We start from the raw sequence: 24,932 nt of genomic DNA, 5'->3' as shown, positions 1-24,932 counted from the left end.
CCGGAGTTCAAATCCCAGCAACCACATGGTTGCTCACAACCATCCGTAACAAGATCTGACTCCCTCTTCTGGAGTGTCTGAAGACAGCTACAGTGTACTTACATATAATAAATCTTTAAAAAAAAAAAGAATCAAAGGAATCCAAGGATGGAAGGATGTCCTCTCACCAAGCATTAGGCTTGCTTGGCTCACATCAGGTGAGGTTGAGGGCCCTATTTACAGTCAATGAATGCTACTTTTTTGACAGCCAGGGGCTGCCCTCCCAGAAAGGTGGCCAGGTTCAAGAGCAGCTAAAATGACCCTAGGGGGTCATTGTGGGATTGGAAGCCATTGGTTTATCCCATTAAGAGTTGGGGCCTTAAATTTCCTGGCCCAGCATATCAGTTTAGGATTGAGGATTAGCATTAGGGAAAGGCTGTGGAGAAACCGTGCTCCACAGGGGAGCTGCGGGTGCCCCAGTCCAGAGTGCGGTATTGACCTGTTGATTTCTCCGTTTGGGGGCAGACAGAATCAGATCTGAGGTTCCCTTTGCTCCAGCGTGCCAGAGAAGAACCTCCCCTGTGAGAGCCTACTCATGTGTTTTCAGTCGTTGTCTTCCGTGGCTTTTTTCCCCAACCACGCAGGTTGCCTTAAATCATGCGTGAGTTTAGCTGAGATTCCGGACACCTGGGAGCTAGCTTGGTGGCGCCCCGTCCATTTCTGCAGAGGGAACCTTCCTTTGCTTCCCCTAGTTACTGACTCTGGCCGCTTTCTAAGAGCCACCAGCCGCTCCCCAGTCACAACAGCGGACAGACACAGGAGCCTGCGGATGTGACCCGTGGTCTGCAGGGGGCACCCGGGGCCCTCGCGGCCAGCCTGAGCCCGGGTCGGGAGCGCGCGTGCCCGGAGCGCTCAGGAGCCGGAAGGGGCGGGCGGTGGGATGCGTGCGCGCATCTGAATCCCCGGAACCCAGGGAAAGGACGGCTGCGCTGCCCTCCCTTCTTGCCCAGGGTCCCATCCTGTCCCCAGGCCCCCGGCTCTGCGCCCTCTGCGGTAGGGAGGGAGTGGCGCAGCCAGCTCCGCGCTAGTGCAGCGAGGTCCCGCGTGTGCCTTCTGGGTGAGATTTTCCGGGGACCCAACGGGCCCGACCCCATCAGCGCTGAGCTCCAGAAACCTTGCGGCGGGAAGGACCAGGCTGCCGGCTCGATGGTTGATGTCCAGCTTTCTGCGACTTTGTGCCCGCTAATTCTTAACTACATCTGTTCTCGTCTGTAAAATGGACGTGATGAAACACATGTACTGCCCGGTCTGATTCATTTCTGTACACTGACATTCATTGGATGGTATTCCTCTTACCGACTTCTGTTCTGTGGCTGGACAGGTTAGGATGCTGCCATGCTAGTTTAATTGTTTATTTAAAATGAAGTTATAAACAGTCATCCTGGATGAGCCAAAGTGGTCTGTAGTGGTGTATGTTGGGGGCAGGGGGAGCATTGGCCATTGAAATGTGTGAATTAGAAGGCCTGGGGGGATTTAGTAATTGATATGTTTTGTAAAATGCGGTATGGTGGGGAGGGAAGGGGTGCCTTAGTGGGCCCATGCTTAACTCCCCACCCCCACCCCCAGTTATCAGCCACACGACGGGTCTAGTTTAAAAACGTTTATTTGGGGGCGTGAGGAGGGAGTAGAGGCAGAGAAAGGGGACAGAGAGGGACAGAAAGAAAGGGAAGAGAGAAGTGGGAACATGTGGAGAGAGAAGTGGAGAGGGGGAGAGAGACCAGAGGAGGGGGGTGGGATCAGAGAAAAAGAGAGGGGTCAGAGAGCATGAGAGAGGCCAGACAGTCCTTTTATAGCAAGGTAGTTAAGCAGAGCCTAGAAGGGATGTTAGCATGCTAACAGTAACCAAATCACAGTAGAGGTGAGAAGTTTATGACATAGATGCTCATGGATGTTTGGACCAGAAGCCCCTTTCTTCCTTCCTCCTGGGCTGCAGAAGTGACAGAAAAACATTTCTTGTTACTGCAACTACCTGGATGGGGCACAGAGCAGGGGAGGGGCTACAGAAATCTGTCTGCAGGCCCCATGTCCCATCTGCTGCTAGTCCTCCTTGTGACGCAGTGCACAGGGCTTGGCCTTCTGGGCTCTGCTCACCTCTGGGCTACCTCAGGCCTGCCCTACACTGACCAGTAATTACTGCCGGTAAGTTGGAAGAGCGTTGACTTACTAGAGTCTACTGACTTGGTTCCTCCCTGTAGGCATTGAAGATTGGCGCCCACTGGGGTCAGATGAGCCAGGTGTGACAAGAGAGTGTGATTTTTTTGACCCTGCTCTAGAGAAGCCAGTCACTGAGTGTGGCACACTCTAGCCATGGACACCCTAAAATCCAAGACCAAAACGAGGGTCCTTCCCTCGTGGATGGCAACCCCTGTGAGTGAGAGAAAGGTTCTATCTGTGAAGACAGCCACAAGGAAGCAGACAGCGGCCCAGCGGCGAGCGAGGGCAGCAACAAGGTAGCCCTGCCAGGCTGACAGAGTGGGTGGGCCAATGAGGTGGGTCCTTCCAGCCGAGCCCAGAGAAACACCACCAAGTGAGTTCCTGCTGGTGAGCTCTGTGCTGGTGAGGTGCTGCCATCCAGCTGTTGGTGCAGGCGGTGAGCCCTGCCTGTAAACCACGGCCCCAAGAGCCGCTTATCTCTTCTTCATTTGCGACAGCAGTAAGATCAATGGATCTGAAGTCTAGCCACCTGAGTGGTGCCTGTCTTTCCTGTGTCATGGATGTTTGGACCAGAAGCCCCTTCCTTCCTTCCTCCTGGGCTGCAGAAGTGACAGAAAAACATTTCTTGTTACTGCAACTACCTGGATGGGGCACAGAGCAGGGGAGGGGCCACAGAAATCTGTCTGCAGGCCCCATGTCCCATCTGCTGCTAGTCCTTCTTGTGACGCAGTGCACAGGGCTTTTCCTGTGCCAGTCAGTCAGTCAGTCAAGAAATCCGAAGTTGCAGGTGGGACTTGGGTGAAGGCTGTAGTCCGGGCTGGAGAGCTTACCCAGTAGGCGGGAGGGTACTGCCATTCTCTTAGAAAAGACAGGAGGCTTTCAGGGCCACACTTGCTGGCTCTTTCCTGTTTCCTCATCAGTTCTCACAGCACAGCCCCAGTCTAAACATATCCTCACATTCACGTACAAACTGGGCTCTGGCCTGATGGCCTGTATTGGCTACGTCCTCTGTTTGCTTCTGAGACAGTGTCTCTCTCTGTAGCCTAGGCTAGCCTGGAACTTACTATTTAGGTCAGGCTGGCCTGGAACTCACAGCGCTCCACTTCCCTCTGCTTCCCCAGTGCTGGGATTACTGTGTGCCACCACAGCCAGCCGGGCCGTCCTCGGTGTGTTTCAGGGAGTGACAGTGGGAAGCCAGCCACCCTCGTCACTCACAGTTCCTTGTGAAGGAGTCCACGGAGGCTGGGTAGCCCTGTGCCCTGCCCCTGGGCCACTAGGCTGAGGAAACTCTGCAGCTCAGAGAAGCAATAACTCCCCCACCCCTGGGGGTGTTTCCGTTTCCTTCCTCCTTGTGAGTCCCTCTGTCCTCAGCTGTGGCTTTGCATCTCTGTTTCAGAGCCCCAGCCGCGGAGACCGTGTACTGCATGAATGAAGCTGAAATGGTAGACGTGGCCCTGGGGATCCTGATTGAGGTAACATCCGCCCTGTCTCCTCTGCCTCCTATGGCTGGCGATCCCTCCTGGGTAGGAACTAGCACAGGTCCCTGCTCCTGCTAAGAGATATACTCCCAGGCTGCCTCAGGTCCCACATCTTCTTCTTGCTTCCTCTTCTCAGCCAGGTTTCCCTCAGCCGCGGCGTGTGGTGTGTGTCACCATGGGGTGAGCCTTTGAGACTAGCTGCACGGTTGCGGTGTGGGTGTGAGGGGGAGCAGGCACTGTGGGGGAGCCTTATGTGAAGGGCACAGTGTTCACTTGCGTTCTTGGGGAGGCTACCAGTTGGGTAAGAGGACTCCTTTCCAGTGTGCCTGTCCTTAGCAGAAGGCTGTGGGTGGGTCCTGGCTTCCTGAAGGAGTGAGAGCGGCCCTCCCATGCCGTTGCACAGCCCTCGTGTTTTCCGTGGGCTTTAAAGCAGTGTATCATCTTCCCGGTGCTCATGGTCACTCAGACTACGCTGATCTGGGATACTGTTATCCCCAGGAAATCAAGGCTCTGTGGCCAGCTTTAGGCCGTCAGCGGATTCTGTGACCTGGGCTCCTGGTGGTCTCGTGCCTCACCTTCCCAGCCACGTTTTTTTCAGTTCGATCCTTTCTCCTTCTACTCCACTGTTCCTCATATGTAGGCTCCTGTGTCTGTCCCTAGTGGGTCCTGATCCTGAGGTGTGGGGTGGAGAAAGCGTGGGTGGCCATGGGGTGGCTGGGAGCTTGTCCCGACTTGGTCGCGTGCTGTGCTGGCTTTTCAGTTGGCTCAGAGTACATCCATAGCACTGTCCAAACTTGTGCCTTGAGGAAACAAGCTGCTTGTGCTGAGACTACCATTTCTTCTGCTCTGCAGGGCCACAAACAGGAAAAGCCCTGGGAACAGCCGTCTCTGGAGGCCACTGATAAGCTGCAGCTCTCCCCTCCCTGTTCCCTGTCCCCTCACACCAGCTCCCCCGGGAGCAGCAGTGAGGAAGAAGACAGCAGGATCAGCTCGCCTGCTCCAGGCCTCAGCCCTCCCCAGGGACCGGAACCTTCTGCCTCTCCCTGTAGCAGAAGCCCGGAGGAGGAGGAGGAAGAGGAGGAGGAAGACGCGCTGAAGTACGTCAGGGAGATATTTTTCAGTTAATATGAATTGTTCACTGCTTCGGCTGAGAGCTTCGGGCACTGCCCACCCCTCCTGGCCCCTGCCACCCACGAAAACCAGGCTTTGTTCCCAACTTCCAGTCCCAGGAGGCTGTCAGTTTGGGTGGGACTTTTTCTGTCGCAGGATGCAGAAATGCATCCTGTTACAGACTTACCCTGCTCCACCCTCAGGCTCTGAGGGTTGGCAATCGCAGCCCTGAGTTTCATTCACAGCAAAAGTGAGGTCTTGGGCCTACTTGCTAGATGCAAAGAAAAATAGAGCTGCTGAGAACATGGGAATTCTAGACGGGCAGCCAGATCTCGTCTTAAAGAGACCTATGGACAGTCTCCCTTATGACGCAGTCCAGCAGTAAGCTTCCACCCTTCCAAACAGGCTGGCAGCTGCCCACAGGAGCTGTCTAGGAGCAGGAGGCTCTATCAGGCTGGTGAGCCACACAGACCCTGTCTACCATGGGTCACCTTTCTTCCTCCTGGGGTCTCCACCTCAGTCCCTGAAAGGGAGAGTGGGACATGAGACCCTGAGGACAAAAGATCACACCAGAGTCCAGAGTCTTTATACTCACTTTGGCTTCTGATGAGCACAGAATGAAGAACTCGTTGGCACGTAGGTTTTCTGATACATAGACACTGAACAAAATATATAAGGATGCCACAATGCATAATAAAGACCATGCTTCTGCCTTTCCAGTTCTGGGTAAGGTGAGGGGACGCGTTGTGTGTTTGTGACGACTATTCAGTCCTGTTCACCTTCCAGGCTTTGACACATTTTGTGTCTGCATCCCCTGGGTCACAAGAATGGTTTAACAGCTGATTACCGTTTGCTGTCAGGTCCAGGGACCCATTCAGGGGACCCTGAAAAGTCAGTGAGGCTTCTCTTTGTGCTGTCAGGACTCGGTGTTAAAGCAGTTTTTGTTTTGTTTTGTTTTTTCCCTAACTGTTCCATTTGTTGCCATAACCGTCACAGAGTTCTAGTTTGACACTTTGCCAAGATAGCTTGGAAGTTTGGCCTCTGACGACTCCCACCTGCCTGGGGCTATAGGAACCCCTCTGCTAATGAGCTACGTGGTACCCTAAGAAACTGCAGGTACCCTAGCCCTCCAAGCCGCCTCTGGCTTCCTTGACACCACAGCCGTCTGCACAGTGGGTGGTTCCCGCTGCTGTGCTGGAGATCAACATTGGTTATGATACAGGGTGGTTGAGAGGACCCACCCAGCCACAGGTCCTCTGGCCCCTTCTTGGAGCACAGTTGGAACCAAACCCTTGCAATCCCATAATAAGCCTGTGTAAGACCGGACTAACACCTCTCCCACTGGTTCTTGTCCTCCTTGTCCCGTGGCGGGAACCTAACCGTGGCCACAAGTAAGAAGATGAGTAACAGCTGGGCTAGGCACAGAGCTGGCAAGGCAGGCCCCAGGAAGGAGAGCCTGAGCCACTTCCACACGAAGGAGAGGAAGAGGCTCAGTCCGCAGGCCAACAGAAGCGAGGATGCCGCCAGGAAGCCCATGGCCAGCCGCCACTCTCCCTCATCTCTGTTGTACTGGGCAAGGAGGAGAGGCAGAGGGACGAAGATTGTGAGGACCAGGGCTCCATACACGCCAAGCCTGGCCAGGGCTAGGCCAACCTGAGGAATGCCCAGCATCTCCAGCTCAGGGAAGTTGTAACACTCTAGGGAGCCAATGTCCTCCTTCCACAGACAGAAGTTGTAGAAGCCGATTCTCAGGTTAGGTAGGTCAGCGAGGTTGCCAGCCTTCCAGAGGAGGGCGTAGAACATCAGGGACAGGGCGGCGGCCAAGAGGATCATGATGCCCACGAAGGGCAGGTGGTTGTTCCGCCACAGCCTGGAGAGAGCCATATCTTCTGCTGTTGCAGGGAGGCCTGGAAAAGGTCACAGCAGTGAGTATCCAGCCCTTTCCTTGTGTTTACAAGTTCCCATTCTTTCTGTCCTCCTGTAGACAGGAGGTCCCAAGTCACAGCCAGGCCCCAGTCACAGCGGGCCCCCTGCTTTGAGGTTAGAAGGAACTGGGCAGCTGTGGAAACCTGAATTATCCTGAGCCGCAGCCCTCAGGTAAAGGGCTTTCCCGCAGCGTGGATACCGCAAGCTGTTGGTGGCTCTCTGAGAGAGTGTCTCAGGTCCTCACAGAGGTGGGTTTGCAGGTGTGAGGGTGAAGGGCAAGCCTCACGGTTAGTTGGGACTGCAGCTTGAGGTAGGTGTTCGAGGCTTGACACCACTTAAAGGCAGAACTACCCAGCTAGGCTACATGACAGTCAAACCAGTGCCTGTGCTCTGGGTGTGAGTGGTCAGCAAAGCTCTATGGCTCAGTTGGTTGGATGTGAGCCTGGACCAGTGGCCTGTGCCTCCTGCCCTGTTTAGGGAACTGAACCGCTCCTGGGATGAAATCACACTATTGAACGATGTTGATCTTAAAACATGTCTGTCTGCCCCCTCCCCCCATAACAACAGTAATCTATTATTCTAGGAAATTCTGGAAACTTTTTAAAAGAAAACATTAACCCTTTATCCTACGACTGTAGTAAAGCCACTCTTCATATTCCACAGACATTTCCCCTACGTGATTATATTTCTTTAAAGCACAGTGGTTTTCACTGACTGTTGTGGGCATTTTTCATAGCTGTTGAGATATTTTTTCAAACATAATGGCTACATAATATCTAATCCATAGACCGCCTATGTATTGCCAGATGGACCTACAGATGCCAAGCCCTCTCTTTAAGTATATATAAAAGGGCCTATTTTACCACACTCTCATTACTTAGAAAAACCTTTTCAGTACATTTTTATTCAGAAGGAATTTTCCCAGTTGCCTCAAAACCAGGAATCTACACACTGCCTTTTACTATGTGCATTTCCCACTAAGGAATAAAGGAAAGAAGATAGACAGACAGCAGGAGCGACTAGGAATGCAGAGCTGGGAACCTTGTGAGACCCAAGCACCAAGGCCCACATACCAAGTCCCAGGGGCCTAATCCACAGAGCTAGGTGTGGCCCAGCATTGGCTCCGGGGAAGAACCCACAGACCCTGTGGATCTCAGGGGACTTCTTGGGGGAACGACTTCTCTCACACAGTGCAGTGCAGTCTCTGTGTATCATGTTTGTTTTACAGGAACCAAAAGGAATCAAGAGAGAAAGAATGTTTGCCAGCTTTAAAGGGGTGGGGTAGGGGGAGCGGGAGGGAGGGGAATCCTTTTCAAGTATGACGCAATAGGGATTCATTGGTTGGCTTTAGCAGCCACCTGGCAGTAAACAGGTAAGGTTAGAACATTGAGATCAGACTCTACACTGCCTCTACCCAGCATCCAGCAGTTCCTGGCTCTCACTGTGGCTTCCCTCCAGTGGAGCCCAGAGGCCTTGTTTGAATGTACTAGGAATTCTTGAAGCAGCGATGCTTGCTCCAGAGGGATTTGCCAAGACTAAAAGGCAGCTCTCGCCTGTATGTCACTAGATTCTAAGGATGAAGTACTTAATCCATGCAGCTGTGGTATGAAAAAATTCCCAACATATTTTAAATGGTTTTGGTCATTTGGAAATTTTTTTTGCCAAGTCTATGTGTGTGTTTTTAGAGGGGTTAGGTATTTCAGGATATGGGGTGCGTTTCTGGGTGAGGAACCCCTGTTCACCCACTGGTGCTGTAGGAAATAACTGGTACACAGCCTACACTGCCCAAGAAAGCACCAGGATTCAACCTGGGAGCCTCCTGTTTGGACCATGTGTGTTTAGGTTAAGCAGCTCGGTCAGGCAGTGAACTTGGCTTCTCAGAGGAGGCCGTGGCCACCTCAGCACAGCTCCTGCCCGGACCCCTTGTTTGTGGCTTCGTTTTTCTCCCAGCTGATCTTTTGGAGGTTTTGGTGGGTTATTGTTTTGTTTTGCCCTGTTCTGAAATAAGAGTCTCTCTATGTAGCCCAAGTTGGCCTCAAACCTTAAGATCCTCTTGTCCCATCTTCTGAAATGCTGATTATGGGCATGTACCACCACGCCTGACTTCCCAAAAGTTTGCCATGGAGAGCAGAGCAATTGAAAACAGGAGGGGAAGGAGCCCAGGCCTGGGCATGTGCGGAAGGCCTGCCCTGACTTTGCTCTGCCTTGGGGCAAGCAGAGTTCAGCCCTTGCTCTCTAGCATCTGGTCTGTCCTAGAACTTGAGTTTTACTGGGGCTCAGGTCTCTGTCCTCTGCCCTTGCTTTCTTTTTCTTTCTTTTTTTCTTTCTTTCTTTTTTCCTTCCTTTTCTTTCTTTCTTTCTTTCTTTCTTTCTTTCTTTCTTTCTTTCTTTCTTTCTTTCTTTTTGTTTTTTTGTTTTTTTGAGACAGGGTTTCTCTGTATAGCTCTGGCTGTCCTGGAACTCACTCTGTAGACCAGGCTGGCCTCGAACTCAGAAATCCACCTGCNGGCTGGCCTCGAACTCAGAAATCCACCTGCCTCTGCCTCCCGAGTGCTGGGATTAAAGGTGTGCACTACCACGCCGGCTTATTGCTTTTTTTTTTTTTTTTTTTTTAATGCCCTTGCTTTCTTGTGATCAAGCTTTTCTGCCCAGGCTGTGCCCACGCTCAGCCTCTCTCCAGCTGCCTCGGGCAGGCCAGAAGCTGGAATAGATACAAGGATGCAGTGTTCCTGAGGGACAGTCTTTATCTCTTTCATCCTGAGAAGGATGAACGCTTTTTGGAATGAATGAATGCAGATGCTCTCTGGTAAACTTGGGCATACACCATGAGAGGCAGCGCATTCTGAGGGGCCCTGTCCATGGCTTGCATTTTACCCCCAGTGTTGGGGAGTCCGTTCGGCTTCATACTGGAAACGCAGAGTTCCGAGACTGGTGACTAGCCCTCCTTCCTCCACTTCCTTGTCACGGTGCCTGTATACTTGGTTGAAAACCCGATGACACTTTCCTAGCTGTCCTGGCAGGCAGTCTACCTCGTCCTGGTTTTTCTAACAGCCCTGGCAATCACATTGTCAGCACAAAGGACCCCAGTTTCCTGTAATGATAAGCCCACACTTCCTTCAGAGAGCAAGAGGTTCTGGAGAGTGCTGAGTCACCATGGCCACTTTTAGATGAACTTCTTCCTGTTTGTAAGAAAGCAATGCGTCCTGGTTTCAGAAAACTGTCCAAACATGTCAATGCGTGGAGAAAGATTTAAAAAAAGCATCTGTAACTGCTGGTCAGAGTGACTAGTGAGCGCATCTCCTCGCATGCTCTGCAGTTAGGGTCGCATCAATGCATGAGTGCATCTCCCATGTGTCACTATTGCATACATGTTTATGTCCTGGCAATTGCTTCCTGTCACCTTTAAGGGATTCCTGGAGCTGTTGGGGCTAATAGGTTTTTATAAATGATTCTTTACATTTCATAATCTTATGAATAATGCTATGTGAAATGCTTGTGAATACATTCACCCTTCTAGAAGCTTAACTTAATAAACAAACAAACAACTTTGTTTTATGTTCTGTGTGTGCCCATAGCACAAGTGTCGGGGGCAGAGGGCCACTGGCAGGAGTCTGTGTTCTCTCTTCCCACAGTGATATGGGCTCAGAAAACCAGCCTCAGGTTTCCAAACCTGGCAATGATCTTGATTATCTCATTACTCACCCGAGCCATCACCAGGCTGGAGCTTAACTTGTAAATTCCACTTTAGCCATGAGGTCACTACACTGTCTAGGCTGGTCTTGAGCTCTGGTAAGTAAGCCTCCTGAATAACTGGGGTGTGGGCATGCACTGCCTGCTGGCAAATGCCTATATGACCTCGTCCTCTCAAGTGTCGCATGTTCTTGAATCACCTCATCTTGGATATTGATGAGCCACTGCTAGTCAACGCTCCCTTCAGAGACAGTAAGGTTCAGCCTTTTCAAGTGTTTACTGACCATTTGTATCTCTTTGGTGGAATCCCTTTGCTTTTGAAAAACAACATTTTGAACACACACAAAGCCCTGGGTTTGTTCCCAAGGCTGCTGAAAAGGAGCCATCAGGAGTTTTAGCTTCCCTGTCCTGTGCGTGCTTTGGGGGGCAGAGACCCCCAGGCTTGTCCCTGGGCCTGAACCCTGAGCTGAGCTTCCAGTTCTGTGGGTTTGAGGGCCATGGCGTGAGAACGACTCGAGGAATTGGTGATTGATTTCCCAGCTGTGGAAACTGCAAGGCCAGTCTGAGATTGGGGTTTGCTTGCTTGTTGTTCAAGCATTTCTAGACTTATCCTAGGGGACCCTTAGTGACCCTAAGGGGCATGGCCACAAAATCACTTCACTCTGAGTTATAATTATGTTCTTGTCAGGATCATTTTAAAAGTGAAGCCGAGAGAGACCTCAGATCCCTAACCACTATTTTAACAGGGTTGGTAACAGGGTCTCTCCAGTGGGAGAAGCTGCTCAGTGAGGTGCCCCGTGAGAGGCGAGTGAAGCAGAGAACTTCTGCACAGCACAGCCTTGTATTTGCAGCCCTGGCTCTAAGACAGCTGCCTTCCCCCATGAGGAACACCGGACAAGCATGGAAAGGCGGGGAGGCTGTTGCTTTTGACACTTGCTCCGAGTTACTGAGTGAAACTGCAGACCGCTCACGGTACCTGATGCTCCCTGCCGCAGGAAAGGTTCATGGCGCCAACCTCCGTTCTTAGCTTACTCCTGACAGTTGTCTCCTTCAGTGCAAAACTGGTGATTATCTAAACATCAAGGGCTCCCCTGAGCACACACTTATTTATAACTTCTAGCCTGTCTCTGCCCTCATCACGATTCAGCTAGCACGCTCGGTATTTGAGAACCCGTGAGCTCCCCTTTCTCTTCTGTGTCTTACATGGGCACTAACAACCTGCAGTGTCTGGGAGTTTCACAGGTCCTTCCCCAGTGCCTGGTGGGATTCAGGCCTAGATTTCAGAGGGCAGGGCTATCTGGCTCCCGAGACACACCAGCCTGCCACCTCTTGTGTCTCTAACGACGTCCCCATGAACTTTGTCTTCTCTACCTAGGCTAGTCTCACAGAACAACTCTAGGCTTCGTTGTTGTTTCTCTACTATGCAGAAAGGATTGAAGTTCCTCCACAGCCGGTTCCCTCTGCAGAAACATGCCAACTAGATGGGGCTAACATTTGATTCCTTCGTTGGCAAGCAGTGTCGTAGCCTCTGCCTGGCAGGTGTTCTTGGGCCGCGAGTGAGCTCCCAAGTAGGGGAAGAGCGGCTGCTACTCAGGAGCTCTTGTCTCTTGGGCGACATTAAAAATGCTCCGGCCATCTTTTTTTTTTCTTTAGCATAAGACCCCTCCAGTTGTCACTACACACCCTGCCTCAGACTTCCAGTCCTCTTGCTGTCTCCGCCTCAGTCACCACAGTGGCCTCTCTGGTATTTTCTGGAAACCTAAGACAAGCTGAGGACCCCTGCCATTGTTACCTCCCCACCCCCTTTCAGGTCTCTGCTCAAATGTCTGTGATAAGACGCACCTTCCTCGCTTAGCACTGGAGAAACTTCAATGCCCACCTCTTCCATGAGCCCCGCCCGGCATCTCATCCCTGCTCGTGAGCACATCTGACTGTCTGACAGAAGACACTCCGCTTACCCCATTCTCCAGGCGGATGGACCTCCAGGGCAACAAAGGCTTTGTCTGTTGCTGAGTTTGCTTTGCTTTGTTCTGTGTGTCAACAGACATTTCTGTGTGGAGGTCTGACAACAGCCTTGGGTGTTTCGGTCTTTCTTTAGGAATGTCATCCACCTTAATTTTTGAGACAGGGCCCAGAGATCACCCTTTAGGCGAGGCTGGCCTGCCAGTGAGCCCCAGGGCTCCATCTGACTCTGCCTCCCAAGTGCAGGGGTTACAAGCACAGGCCAGCATTCTCAGCTTTTTATGTGGCTGCTGAGTCTCAAACTCAGGTCCTCACACCTGCATGGCAAACACTTTACCAACTATGTCATCTCCTTATATTTAGTTTTACATCTCTCTCTCTCTCTCTCTCTCTCTCTCTCTCTCTCTCTCTCTCTCTCTGTGTGTGTGTGTGTGTGTGTGTGTGTGTGTGTATCATCTAAATTTTTTCTGTTCTGTCCTTAACACCCAAGGCTGCTCCTGGCATCTAGAATGCACTCAACAAACATTCCCTGGATGGCAGGCATGGCTGACTGGCTGTCAGTGGCAGCACACATCACAGCACATGCTACTTCTCATAAGTTCCTTCCTCTTTCATTTTTTTCACTTGTTTCACTGTCCTCTGATTCAGTTAAAAAATTTTTTCTTCCCACAACACCTGGGTTCAAGTCCCTCTCCTGTCACTACGGTCTGTGGGTCTGCATGGGACTTTGGGAGACAGAGTTGGTACTCCTGTGATTGAACCAGTACCGGGCACATGCTAAGTGCACATGTGTGCTTGATCCTGAGGCTGAGGCAGCGATTTATGGGGAGAAGAGTAAGGTGGAGTCTGAGGGTGGGGGGTGTTTGCCTTGAGGGAAGGCAGAACAACAGACTGACAGGCTGCAGGGAGAGCAAGGTTGCCCATTTCCTCGTCAGAGAGGCCGCTGGCCTCCGCTAGCTGTGTTTAGGATTCCTGTCTGTGGCTTTGGTGCAGCTCTCACGGAAGAGAAAGGAAGGGGAATGGGAAATGTGTTGTGCCTCCTTTGGCAGAAACATGAGCCCATGTACTCGTTTCTCAAGGCAGGTCTGGGGCAGTGCTGTGGCCTGGGTGTGGCTAGAGGTGTAAGTGGCCTCTGTGGAATGCTCTAATGTTTGCGTTCACCATCAGTCTGCTGTGTAAATAAAAACAGCGTGGCCAGCAGAGATAGGACTGTACCAGGGCACTGTGACAGAAAGCCAGAGGCACAGTCCAGGCTAAGGCGTGGACAGCCAGAGTTGAAGTCACTGTTTAAATGGCTCCTTTAATATTAACTTTGTATTTGTTCCACTGCTTTGCTGCTTATTGGCATTGGGTAACAGATAGCCCAGCAGGGAACAAATGTTACAGAAACGTTGGAGACAAAAAAGCACCCTTAAAGATGAGTCCCACCTCTGTCTCTTTGTATTGGTAGGTCTCCCAGCATGCTTAGAGGCAGCCAATTCCTGGGCTGAAGACCAGCCTTCCCAGGACCTGGCTCTGCCTTTGAGCTCTGCCACTCTTCCCTGTAGTTCTGAGGAGGGAACTGTGCCAACCCTTTCCCAGGCTAGGATTTCATCTCCTGACCCCACTGATGATGCATTTGAGAGGTCCCTGAGCCAGAGGCCCTGGAGAATCAAAGACACAAACAAACAGAACAAGACAGAAACAAACAAGATTCCCCCCACCCCCACTTCCCCCACAGATAAGCTTGCGCTCTACTTGGAAGACATATACTACATAGAGTTTAAAGGAGATAATTTTGAAAAGATTTGGGGAGGATCTAAACAAGGATGAGTGAGGGGGAGAGAAACCAGCAGGAATATGTAACTGGGTCCATATTACAGGGCTGGGGAAGAGCCGTACACACTGGAGATACTAGTTTTTCGGACTAGTTTCCATTAGCTAGCTCATGCTAAAGTGGCTATTTATTAACAAGTCAAAAAGAAAAAAAAAAAAAGAAGAAGAAAATGAAAAGCTCTGAACTATTTTAGGACATCATGCCACATGCCAAAATAAATTTCACATGGATTCAAGAATGAACCAATGTAAAATAAAATCTAGAAAAAAAATAAACTCTGATTTATGAATGAGAAAGTACATTCTGAACTTAAAAGCACATCAAAACTACAAAGAAAACTACAGATTTAGCTATTTTTTTTTTTAAAAAATGGAGATTTCTCTGCACCAGTAAAAACAATACAGAATTAAAAGTCAACGAGCATGGAGAACGTCTGCAATAAATGTGAGATGATTAATACACACAATGTATAGAATGTTCATGCAAACATCAAGAAAAACACTGCGTGAAACGGGATGAGGTAATACACATAATTCACAAAAGAATGAAACTAAAAGGAAAAAAAAATCTGTGTTTTTCCAGTGCCTCCAAGGTACGCTGGGTAACCTGTACTGTTCTCCCTAAAAACTGTAGCTAGCATCCCGTGACACTCCAGATGCTAAGACTGGCTTCCTAACATGGTGACTCTGACTTTAAGGTTTGTGGTTTTGGCCTAATGACCCACTTTTATCGCCTTACCCCATGGCAGTATCGGGACCGTAACCCCTAGTCTATAGAAAGGATGAAGTGCCACAATAACGCAGGTCAGTGGTCGTGCGTCAGGACGGTGAAGCAGCTCTTAGGACAGCCAATTCGAAAGCTCATGGGTGGTTAGGGCATCTACAGACGGATGCACAGGAGAGGAGAGGCGGAGAAACTCAGTCCTGTGGTGTTTCCGGGTGAAGGCCACATTAAAATGTTCCCAGAATTACGTGCTGTTGGTGAAAAGTGAGACTATAGAGCCACCATAGCCTTAGTAACTCGATAACGTGGGGACTAAAATAGCAGCTTAGGAAGCGGGATGTGTGAGGCCTGGGTCCAGTCGCTGACTCTCAGACCTGTGATTCTGACGACCCAGAGAGGAGGGAAGATGGAAACACTTCAGCTGTCTCTGAAAGATTCCCCCTGCCCCCAGGTTTTTCTTTTCTCTCCTATCCAACAACTTGATTTTACAGATTAAAGAAGTGTAATGTGAGTTATTAATCAGCCCAAGTTAAAAAAAAAAGAAAAGAAAAGAAAAGAAAAGAAAAGATAGACCTGTTTCAAGGGACAATTCCCTCTCCATGAGTGTCCTTTGGGGGTTGACATCAGGTCTTAAAATCTTTTATGTCCTATAATTCTCTTTTGGACAAGAACACAGATCTTTTCTTTGTGTTTTTCAAGTCTTGGTATCAGTTTGGCTGTAGTGACATGTTTTTGTTTGTCTGCCTACTTCTAGAGAACAATGTGTCCCAAAGCCACAGGTGTTTACTGGTACAAGCCTCTCGAAGACCAGGCTGCATGCAGCTACCAGTGTTTCTAACATTTACAGTGTCACCTTCAACAGGTTTTTTTTTTTTTTTTTTTTTTTTTTTTTTTTTTTTTTGAGGTAGAGATACACAAAGTGATGCTTATGAGCATGGGGGCAGGACAGAAGTGAAAGGGTATATTGCTCTCTGGAGAGAGAGGGGACCAAGGACACCAAGCAAAGCGTCCCCCTTTGGTATGTTGCTAGAATGTGAAGTCCCCGGAAACACCTCTTATCCCTTGTGGAGCTGTGGGGGTGTACTTACGAAAACCAGCGCCAGAGCCCAGGAACACTCATCAAAAGGTGACACAGGAAATCAGCGTCTGTCTGTCCGGGAGTCGATCCTCTCCTGAGCTGCTTTTTAAAGTCAGGCTCCAGCAAGCAGGGCAGAGGAGAGAAGCTGCAAGCAGACAGCTCAGAGCTCCTGGGCTCTGTCCGCACTCGCAGGCAGCCGCGTTCAAGTAAACAGCTCTCTGAACTTTGGTACATTTGTGCTGACTGATGTCACTACCAGCTGATTTCACTTTCGTTCTTTAACTTGCCTGTGTCTTATGACTTTTCAGAAATGAAGAGTGTAAACAACTTCTTGTTGCTCACGGGAACACATGACCCACACTGGCGTGTGGCACCCCGCCCGAGCCAGGTGAGGGTCCCGATTTTACTGTGCGAGAAAGTTGATGCCAGCTTCCAGAGGACTGCAACTCTCAGAGAAACAGGACGCAGAATCTTTCTAGGGAGGGACCTTAGTTCACATGGCCAAGCTTCCAGCCAGTGTGGCACGTGGAACCTGGGTCCCCTCTTCTCATTCCTTTGGAAGGCAGCTATGCCTTGGACTCCCCTTTCAAAAATCAGTCGATGATCTTGACTGTGTCTCTAGATTGGAAACTTTGCCGTTAGCAAAGTTATATCTAACAGTTATGGAGCAACAGAAACGCTGTGATCCCAGTTCAAAGTAAAAGAGAAAGAAAGCTTTTAGTCTTGAAATCGCAGGGAGGGGACTCTTGGCGCGAGTTTACCAATTGCCTCCTTGGCCCATGTGAACTCTGGAGCTTCAGAACTGGGTGAGCTTGGGAAAGACAGAAGACCCTTGGCGGCTTTCTCTTCCTTTCTACATGACACCCTGAACCTAACTGGGGTCTTGGTTCATCCCAGGGGTTCCCTTTGCTGCCATGCTAGGTTAGATTTCTTATTTCTGGGTCCCAGGCTTTTCTCTTTTCTTCTGTATTCACTTTTGGTAGAATAAATTCCAGGTGATTTATTGAGAAATCAGGGACACCAAAGGTATTTATTTTTTAAAGTTTGTCAAACTGATATCTTTATTCTATTCTTAAACTTGTTCAAAGTTGGATAGAGTATAGCATTTTTCTTTCATCTTAATTTTCCCATGCAATGTGGAGGCCGAGTTCCATGCTGTCTGCCTTTCCCATTGCTGGGAAGTTCTGAGCTGGTCTCCTTCCCGATGTTGTCCTTTCAGCCTTTTGCCTTTAAAAGAAAGTGCCATTTTAATGAGTTCTTGCAAAGGTAAAATGAACTATCAACCATTTTGCCATTTTCAACTGGAAGCCTAAATCCTCCACCCCCAAACCTTCTTTTTAGACACCACTTTTGCCCCTGAACTTCCTCACACCCTACCAGACAAATTTCCTTGGGGAGAGTCTCCTAGCCCTTTGTTCTTTTGTCTGACTTCCCGAGACCCACTATCTGCGCTGTGTCCGTGGGGCTGCACTTAGGGATGCTGTCCCCTCTTGTGAATGACGATTCGCTCCCACGCGGATCTTCTACCTCGTGAAGAAGCTGGGCAAAGGTGACTGGTTCCAGTATGTCTAGCCTGCAAGGTTGCGAAGAGCCTTTGTACTGTGGTTGGGCGGAGGAGCCAGCCGCTGACTCTAACGTCCTAGTTGCACCTGATTGGAGCACCTTGCCTCTACAGATTGGAGAAGGTGTGAAGGGAGAGAGGGAGTCACGTGTCATGCCTCCTTGCCATTATTGAGGCCTTAGTACCTTTACTTGAGTGTGTATATTTTCCTTTGCTATGTTTATGTTGTGTGTGTGAGACTGTGGAAGTCAGAGGATAGCTTGCAGTTGCTTCTCTCTTTCTGCGTGGGTTCCGGGGATTCACTTCAGGTCACGTGGCCTGGAGGGATGCTCCTTTACAATCTGAGCTGCTCACTGGCTCTGAAATGAGTTCCAGAATGATGGCGCCTAGGCTTTGAAGTCGCCTTTTGTAAATAGTCAGCGGTTGTTCTCTGAGGTTTATGGGGCTGCTCTTCTAAAGGACTCTCAGAGCCTTCCCATAACTCAGATATGCCTGGAAAACAGAAGTCTCATTTGGCTGAGAGTTGCTTATGTAATGGCTCCTTCAAATTGACTAGCTAAAAGTGCCTTTTGTTAATAAAGAGCCCTGCCCACCACCCCCAGAAAGATTGGAGTTTAGTCCTTGGCAATTAAAACAGCATATATCTGAGTGATGAATGAGTCAAAGAAGAAATTCAGAAAGAATTTTTATTTTTTAATTCCTGGCGTTAAGTGGAAATTTACCATGCAGAACCCCTGGGTCACGTTATGAGCGATCATAAGAGAGAAAAAAATTACAGCTCTAAGAACCTACACTAAAAAATCAGAAAGACCACAAATCAATGGCTTAATGCATCTCAAGAATTTGGAAAAACAAGAACAAACCAAACTCAAATCCAGTAGATAGAAAAAAATAAAATAAAAACCAGAGCAGAAAATAAAGGAAAAAGAATATGTAAAGCAGTAAATGTAATAAGTTATATAATTGGACTTAAAGACAAAAACCATATGATCATCTCAATAGGTCTTACTCATCTCCTACTGTCTATACTGTTTATAGTCTGCGCTGATTAATCTAGTTACTATAAATTCCTGGAAGATCTGATGGAAGTTTTCAAGAGAAGGGAATGTTTGGGTTTATAATCTTCAAGGAGAAGTACAGGCTTTCCAGATGTACTGCTAGGTTTACATAATAAAGATATGACAGAATGGCCTTTATGAAAGAGCTGCATACTTAAACATTTTAAGTTAAAATTATAATGTGAAGAGCAGAGTGTGAAAACAGCCTACATATTTTTTTTTGTCCTCTACATGCTAGGTATTTATAGCAAATAAGACACTAGGGGAGGGGTTATTAGATGGCTCAGTGGGTGTAGGCACTTGCTGCCAAGCCTAAGCATGTGAATTCCATCCCTACACTCACATAGTAGGAGAACCGACCCCTGCAAATTGTTCTCTGATCTCCACTTGTGCGCCATGGCATATGTGACCCAATAGTGCATGAGCATAATACATCCTCACCCACGAAAAGTAAATAATACAATAAGACATTTAAAACATGATATCTGTAGCCATGGGTTGTCTGTGGGCTATGCTGCTGCCAGGGGCCCTATTGATAGATCAGAGTGCTCTGTGCAGCCATCTGAGGCTGTGTTGATGTCTGGGTCTGCACTGCTCCTGAGGACCATGTCTGGGTCCATGTTCCTACAGCAGCAGAGGTCTGTGTTGATGTCTGTGGTCTGTGCTGCTACTGGAGATGAGGTCCATGGCACATGGGGACACCAGAGATTATGTGGACATCTGTGTTCTGTGCTCCTGCTGACTGTACTGGGCAAGAAAGTGACTTTTGCCTTGGTATTGCTGACTCACACAGAGAGAGACCTAGAGCTGTGACAACAGCTAACTCTGGCTACCAAAAGTAACAGCCTAGACAGAAAGGTACTCAAGAGAACTATTAACGCTTGTGATACAGATGCGAGAGTGTAGCTCTCCACGACTGATGGGCTCTGCTGTGGGTGTGGGTGGGGGATGACTCAGTTTTCTTTAAAGGACTGACCATTGGGAGTTTGATCATGCTCCAGTGAGTATATGAGCAACAAAAATTGGACTTGTTAGGGTTTTTTTGCTTTTGTTCTTTTCTTTTTCTTCTTCCTTTTTTTTTGGGGGGGGGGTGCCACAAGGGTGCCTGGGCAAACCTGGGAGTACTGGGAAGGGTGTGAGCTCAGGGTTCATGCTGTAAAATTCCCAAATAATTAATACAAATATTATGAAAAAATTGATGCAGGGGGAGTAATTGTAAGGGCAAGGAAAAAGGTAAAATAATTAAGAGAATATCTCTGCATTCCTCAGTCTTCTGAGAAACCAGATTGTTACTTTGGTTATACTCACAAACATATTCAACTTTAGAATTTGTAGTCTCAAATTTTTATACAATTGAAGTTTTATATAACAAGTGTCAATTTAACAATTTAGATTTCCAGCAAGTTTAGGCTTTCTTTGATTTACTAGAACAAGGGCAAATGGCTTTTGAGAGCTTGTACTTTACCCTGGTGTCAGTTACCAAGATGAGAATTCTTAGTGAGAAACCTAAAGACCTTAGAACCTGGGCGCCTACTCCTTAGCATTACAAGATCCCCTCCCAGAGCTCCTGTAGTTTTATTTGCATGATACTGAAGTGGGAACAAGGGCTTCCCCAACCCTAGGCACGTAGTTCTCTGTCACTGGGCTCAATTTCCCTCCTCTTTGTTTAACCTTTTGGTTAGAGACAAAACTTCATTAGCTTGCTGAGACTGCTCTTGTAGTCCAGGCAAGCGTTGAACTTGTGATCTTCCTGAGTCAGTCTGCTATGCAGATGGGATTGTAGCTTGCACCCCCGGGACTGAGTGCTCACCACCTTATGACAGATGTGAGGTGCAGGATTTGTTTGTTAAGCATCTGCTTGAAGAAATGGCTGAAGGTGCCTTCACTGACTCTGGAAGAATCGGGACTTCTAATCATTTACAACATTAATTATGAGTGGTAAAATGACTTTGGAACCATAATATATTTTCATGTCATTTGGCCCCACCTTTTGCGGTCTGTGTAAGCAGTGTCTTTAATATGTGCTATTTTATCACCCAGAGGTACACAAACTAGTGTCGTGCTATGTATTCCTAGTCAGATAGTCGGAATTATTATCTTGTTTTTAAATGTTGCCCAAGCTAGTCTTCAGTCCCTGATCCTTCTGCCTCCACCTCCCAAGTTCTGGGATTGCTAGTATATGCCATCATGCATGCCTAGCTCTCAAGTGATGATCTTTTAGGGGGAGAAATCTTTTTTTTCTCTCCTGTGCTTTCTATTACACCAACCATATAAAGGAAATGCAGGAAATGATGTTGGCTGCTGGCTCATCAAAGTGACTAATAAGTAAAATCATTACTAGTGCATGTCTTTCCTTTCTTCAAGTCTGAGTTTTGGGGCTTTATATGCATACATAATTTTAGAAGGAATCAAAAGTTTCAAGCTCTTTCCCATGTTGGTACAAATTAAATATTTGTGTTTTAAATTAAATATTTGTGTTTTAAACTTTTCGATATTTTCTCTGGATTTTTAAAATCTCTGAAAGATGTTTCCTCTAAGGAAGTTGGGATTTGTAAAACTCAGTAGTATAGTAGCCACCTATGCATGTGAAGGGGAAGGGAGAGGGGGAGGGTTGGGAGGGAGCTGTTGGGTTTTTTTGTTTGTTTTTTGTTTTGTTTTTTACAGAGTTCTTGGGGGTACTTTCAGCCCAGTTAACTGTTCCTGTGAAAGTTCAGCTGGAAGGTGAGCAGGCCATCACTCTCTCTGGGTTTCTTGCTGGTTTTGGTTAGGTAAGGAATTCTCTGCTCAGACCTCCTCATGGTGAATTCTTTAGGCAGAAGACTGTTACCCCCGATGATACTTGCATCCATGTTAGAACTCCAGGGCACAGCCTTCCATTGACTGGTAGCAAGCTGCACATCTTCAGCCTTTTTGTCCCTGAGTTCAAAATGTTTTGTCTTCTTCTGAAGATTGCAGAGAGGTGACAAACTTTCAAATGACTCAAGGGGCACAGACTGGAGCCATTCGGAGGTGTCTGTCGTAAGATTCCTTTGGGTTTTAAAAGGGAGATTTCTGGTTGGTGTCCAAGGTATGCTGTATCTTCTTCTATTTATGCAAGCAGTTGGAATAAGTCTAGAAAAGAAATGAAATGTATGAGTTTTTGCCTAGTGTGTACCTACTTTGTGGTCCTAGGTATACTGTCATCATGCAGACTGTATAGTTTCCCTCGGGTAAGCTCAACACCTATTAGGACTTTATCCTCATCTTTATGAAGATGAGGGATGTCTTCATCCCTGGTTCTAAGTGTTTGGCTGTACTTCAGTTCTGTTCTACATGTCAAGAGGGTGTGATAATCTGGATGCGATACTTTCCTCAGGACTCACTGACTTACCTACACATCTGGTCCATGCTTTGCCCTAAAAACTTAGTTTATCGCATTAAACTAGTTGTATTACTCATGATATAAGTTGTTTTCTTTTTTCTTTTTCTTTTTTTTATGATAACTAGTAAAGGGGTCAATGAGCTCGAGAGATAAAAATTTCTCTCAAGAGAAGGAGATTTTAATCATTAATTGTAGCTACTTAGCAGTCTATTTTCTTTAGAATTCAATTTAGCCAGGGCATTTTAGCTATAGTTTCATTAAAATTTTAAATTATGAAGTAATTGTAGCATTGTGTGCACTTAGAAGAATAGAGATAGATCTTTATCTATCTTCCTCCATCTGGTTCCTTCTAGATGTGACATTTTGTAAAGCCACAGTGAAACAGCACACTGAACACTGTCATTGGTGTGGATGGCACACAACCATGCCTTGTGTTGCCAGGGTAGTGCCCACTTCTCTCCTTTCTTGACTCCTCAACTCCTGGAAAACATTAACTTCTTATCTAGATTGTCATTCTGTTATTTCAAGAATGCTATGTAAATGGAATCACAGTGTGCAGACTTTGGGGATTTATTTTTCTCCCTAACCATTATAATTCTTCAGTGTTCATTGTTCCCTCTCTCTTTTTCTTTTCTTTTCTCTTTTCTTTCCTTTCCTTTTCTTTTTCTTTTTTCTTTCCTTCTTTTTTCTTTCTTTCTCTTTCTTTCCCCCTCTTTCCCTCTTTCCCTTTCTCTCTCTCTTTCTCTTTCTTTCTTTCTTTCTTTCTTTCTTTCTTTCTTTCTTTCTTTCTTTCTTTCTTTTTCTTTCCTTCCTTCTTTCCTTCCTTCCTTTCTTCTTTCTTCTCTTTCCTTTCTTTCTTTCCTTTCTTTTCTTCTTTTTTTTCTTCTTTCTTTCTTTCTTTCTTTCTTTCTTTCTTTCTTTCTTTCTTTCTTTCTTTCTTTCTTTCGTAGCTGGTGGCATGGATATACTACAGTTTAATGATTCCCTTGCTGAAGAACCCGTGGATCACTTATTCCCAGCTTATGGGCATTTCAAATAAAGTTGAATAATCATTTGTAGAGAGGATTTTGTATAAACTTGTTTTCATTTCACTGGGATTACATTCCAGGAAAGCAGTTGCTGGTTAAATGGCAGTTATATATTTATTTTGTTTTGTTTTTGAAAGAGATTCTTGCTTATGTTGCCTTGGGCCAAGCGTATTCAAGCATCCAAGTATGGACTTTTCATGTATTTGTGTATAGACACATCTGGGGGATAGAGGCTGACATTAGGGGTTGTCCTTAGTTGCTCTCCACATTCTTTGTTTTTAAAGACAGAATCTCTGACCTTGGAATCACTCTAGGACACACCTTCTTATTCATGTGATTGACATAGAATTAAAGCAGTGGTTTTCAACCTGTGGGTCACAACTCCCCTGGGGGCTGATTGACTCTTTCACAGGGCTCCCATATTAGGTAGCATCCATGTTAGATATTTATATTACAATTCATAACAGTAGCAAAATTATAATTATAATGTAGAAACAAAACTAATTTTATGGTTGGGGGGTCACCATAACATGAGGAACTGTATTCTTCATGAATGAAATGGTTGCAGCATTAGGAAGGTTGAGAACCATTGACTTAGAGGGTCTCTAGGCTTTTACTTTGCTATAAAAATGTACTGTATTTATTCTATTAGAGTAATTTAATTATACAGCAAGTCACAGATTCTTCTGTCTTTTCTTTCCAACACTCGTATTACAGACATGCCAACAAATTTTTACTCAGATTTTTATACTTGCACTTTACTGCGAGCACTTGAGGGTTCTTTAATCAAGATAATAGTATTTTATTGATGTGGTTTGTAAATATTTTTCTATTTTATAATACTTAAAAAATTATGTGTATGGGTGTTTTGCATGCACATGTTTGTGCACACTTGTATGTCTGGTGCCTCAGATGCTAGAAAAGAGGATCCAATCCTTTGGAACTTTAATTACAGATGGTTGTGAGCTGCCATGTGGTTGCTGGGAATTGAACCAGGTCCTCTGGAAGAGCAGCCAGTGCTTTTAACCACTGAGTCATCTCTCCAGCCCCTTTCATAGTATTTTAAATATGATTTTGTGTTGTTTTATGTTTTGGAGACAGAATTATTATATACCCCTGGATGGAATGGTATTCAGTTGGTAGCCCAGGCTAATCCTTTACTCACAGCAATCTTCCTGTATTAGTCTCCCACTTGTTGGGATTACTGGCATGAATTACCATGCCTAGCTTCTTTTTACATAGGGGGTTGGCAAAGCAAACATTTTCAGTCCTACTTACCATAGATCCCTATTTATAAATCATATTTTTGGTATTAACTCTAAGAGATTTTAGTCTTAACTCTGAGGATTTTCTATGTAAACATTTTGTAGTCTTATGCTATGTATTAAAGACCATGCTCCATTTTGAATTAATCTATGTATAAGGGATGCATTTAAGCATCTTTTGTTCTTTAGAAAGCACATTTGTGAGTCTACTCAGTTCCACAGATGTGTCTTCTCATTCTCCAATACTATAGTACATTGCTATAGCTATACAAATGTTCTTGAAATCAGTAGATCAATTCCCTTTGATAAATTGTTTTTGATGTTTCAGTACCTTTTTTAAGTAAAAATTTATATTAGCCTTAATCAGGTCTATAACAATTCTGTTGAGATTTTGATAAGAATTTGTGTTGAATTATATATCAAGCTGGAAAGAGAGAATATCTTGAGTTTTCTGGTCCACAAACATGCTTATCTTTCCCATTCATTTACCATTGGTTTTCACTATTTTTATTATTCTCAGCTCCAAGCTCTGTATATATTTTGTAGAGTTACAGATATGTACTTCATATTTTGAGAATGGTTATATATATGTAGTTTTAGGAGTCACATGTTTTTTGTTTGTTTGTTTGTTTTGTTTTTCGAGACAGGGTTTCTCTGTGTAGCCCTGGCTGTCCTGGAACTCA

General features: G+C 46.8%; 3 protein-coding genes across 6 annotated transcripts in view; 1 reads left to right on the top strand and 2 right to left on the bottom strand.

Moving 5' to 3' along the window:
- The first annotated feature begins 922 nt into the window (after nucleotides 1-922).
- Nucleotides 923-5,536, top strand: Cyren (cell cycle regulator of NHEJ). Of its 4 annotated transcripts, none has more exons than XM_029535149.1 (4): nucleotides 1,273-1,360; nucleotides 2,235-2,489; nucleotides 3,590-3,665; nucleotides 4,524-5,536. In XM_029535149.1, exons 2-4 carry the CDS (start codon nucleotides 2,347-2,349, stop codon nucleotides 4,794-4,796), a joined length of 492 nt encoding a protein of 163 aa, XP_029391009.1. In that variant the 5' UTR covers nucleotides 1,273-1,360; nucleotides 2,235-2,346; the 3' UTR covers nucleotides 4,797-5,536. The 4 variants fall into 4 exon arrangements, with proteins under 4 accessions (XP_029391011.1, XP_029391009.1, XP_021047011.1 ...); XM_021191352.2 differs by lacking the exon at nucleotides 1,273-1,360 and adding an exon at nucleotides 4,478-4,491 and having other exon boundaries at nucleotides 1,796-2,489; nucleotides 3,590-3,732; nucleotides 4,524-5,474; XM_029535151.1 differs by lacking the exon at nucleotides 2,235-2,489 and having other exon boundaries at nucleotides 923-1,360; nucleotides 4,524-5,474.
- Nucleotides 5,364-16,343, bottom strand: Tmem140 (transmembrane protein 140). The gene is made up of 2 exons (XM_021191354.2): nucleotides 15,987-16,343; nucleotides 5,364-6,688 (listed from the first exon to the last, which is right to left on the bottom strand). The coding sequence occupies exon 2, from the start codon at nucleotides 6,663-6,665 to the stop codon at nucleotides 6,108-6,110; it is 558 nt and encodes a 185-aa protein (XP_021047013.1). The 5' UTR covers nucleotides 6,666-6,688; nucleotides 15,987-16,343; the 3' UTR covers nucleotides 5,364-6,107.
- A 4,942-nt stretch (nucleotides 16,344-21,285) lies between these two features.
- LOC110316594 (cytosolic carboxypeptidase 3) overlaps nucleotides 21,286-24,932 on the bottom strand; it is a 55,476-nt gene continuing 51,829 nt past the window's right edge. The window contains exon 14 of the mRNA XM_021190998.2: nucleotides 21,286-21,706. Coding sequence (XP_021046657.1) covers nucleotides 21,286-21,706 — 421 coding nt within the window. The remainder of the gene's footprint in view (nucleotides 21,707-24,932) is intronic.

The sequence above is a fragment of the Mus pahari genome, chromosome 2 (assembly GCF_900095145.1).
Source record: "Mus pahari chromosome 2, PAHARI_EIJ_v1.1, whole genome shotgun sequence".
Classification (NCBI taxonomy): domain Eukaryota; kingdom Metazoa; phylum Chordata; class Mammalia; order Rodentia; family Muridae; genus Mus; species Mus pahari.
Note: the sequence above shows the minus strand (reverse complement) of the source record. Positions and strands in the feature narration are given on the sequence as shown.

Coding starts and splice junctions, on each gene's coding strand:
- Cyren (XM_021191352.2), top strand. CDS start 2,347: ATGGACACCCTAAAATCCAAGACCAAAACGAGGGTCCTTCCCTCGTGG. Junction 2,490..3,589: donor CGAGCGAGGGCAGCAACAAG/GTAGCCCTGCCA, acceptor TCTCTGTTTCAG/AGCCCCAGCCGCGGAGACCG.
- Tmem140 (XM_021191354.2), bottom strand. CDS start 6,665: ATGGCTCTCTCCAGGCTGTGGCGGAACAACCACCTGCCCTTCGTGGGC.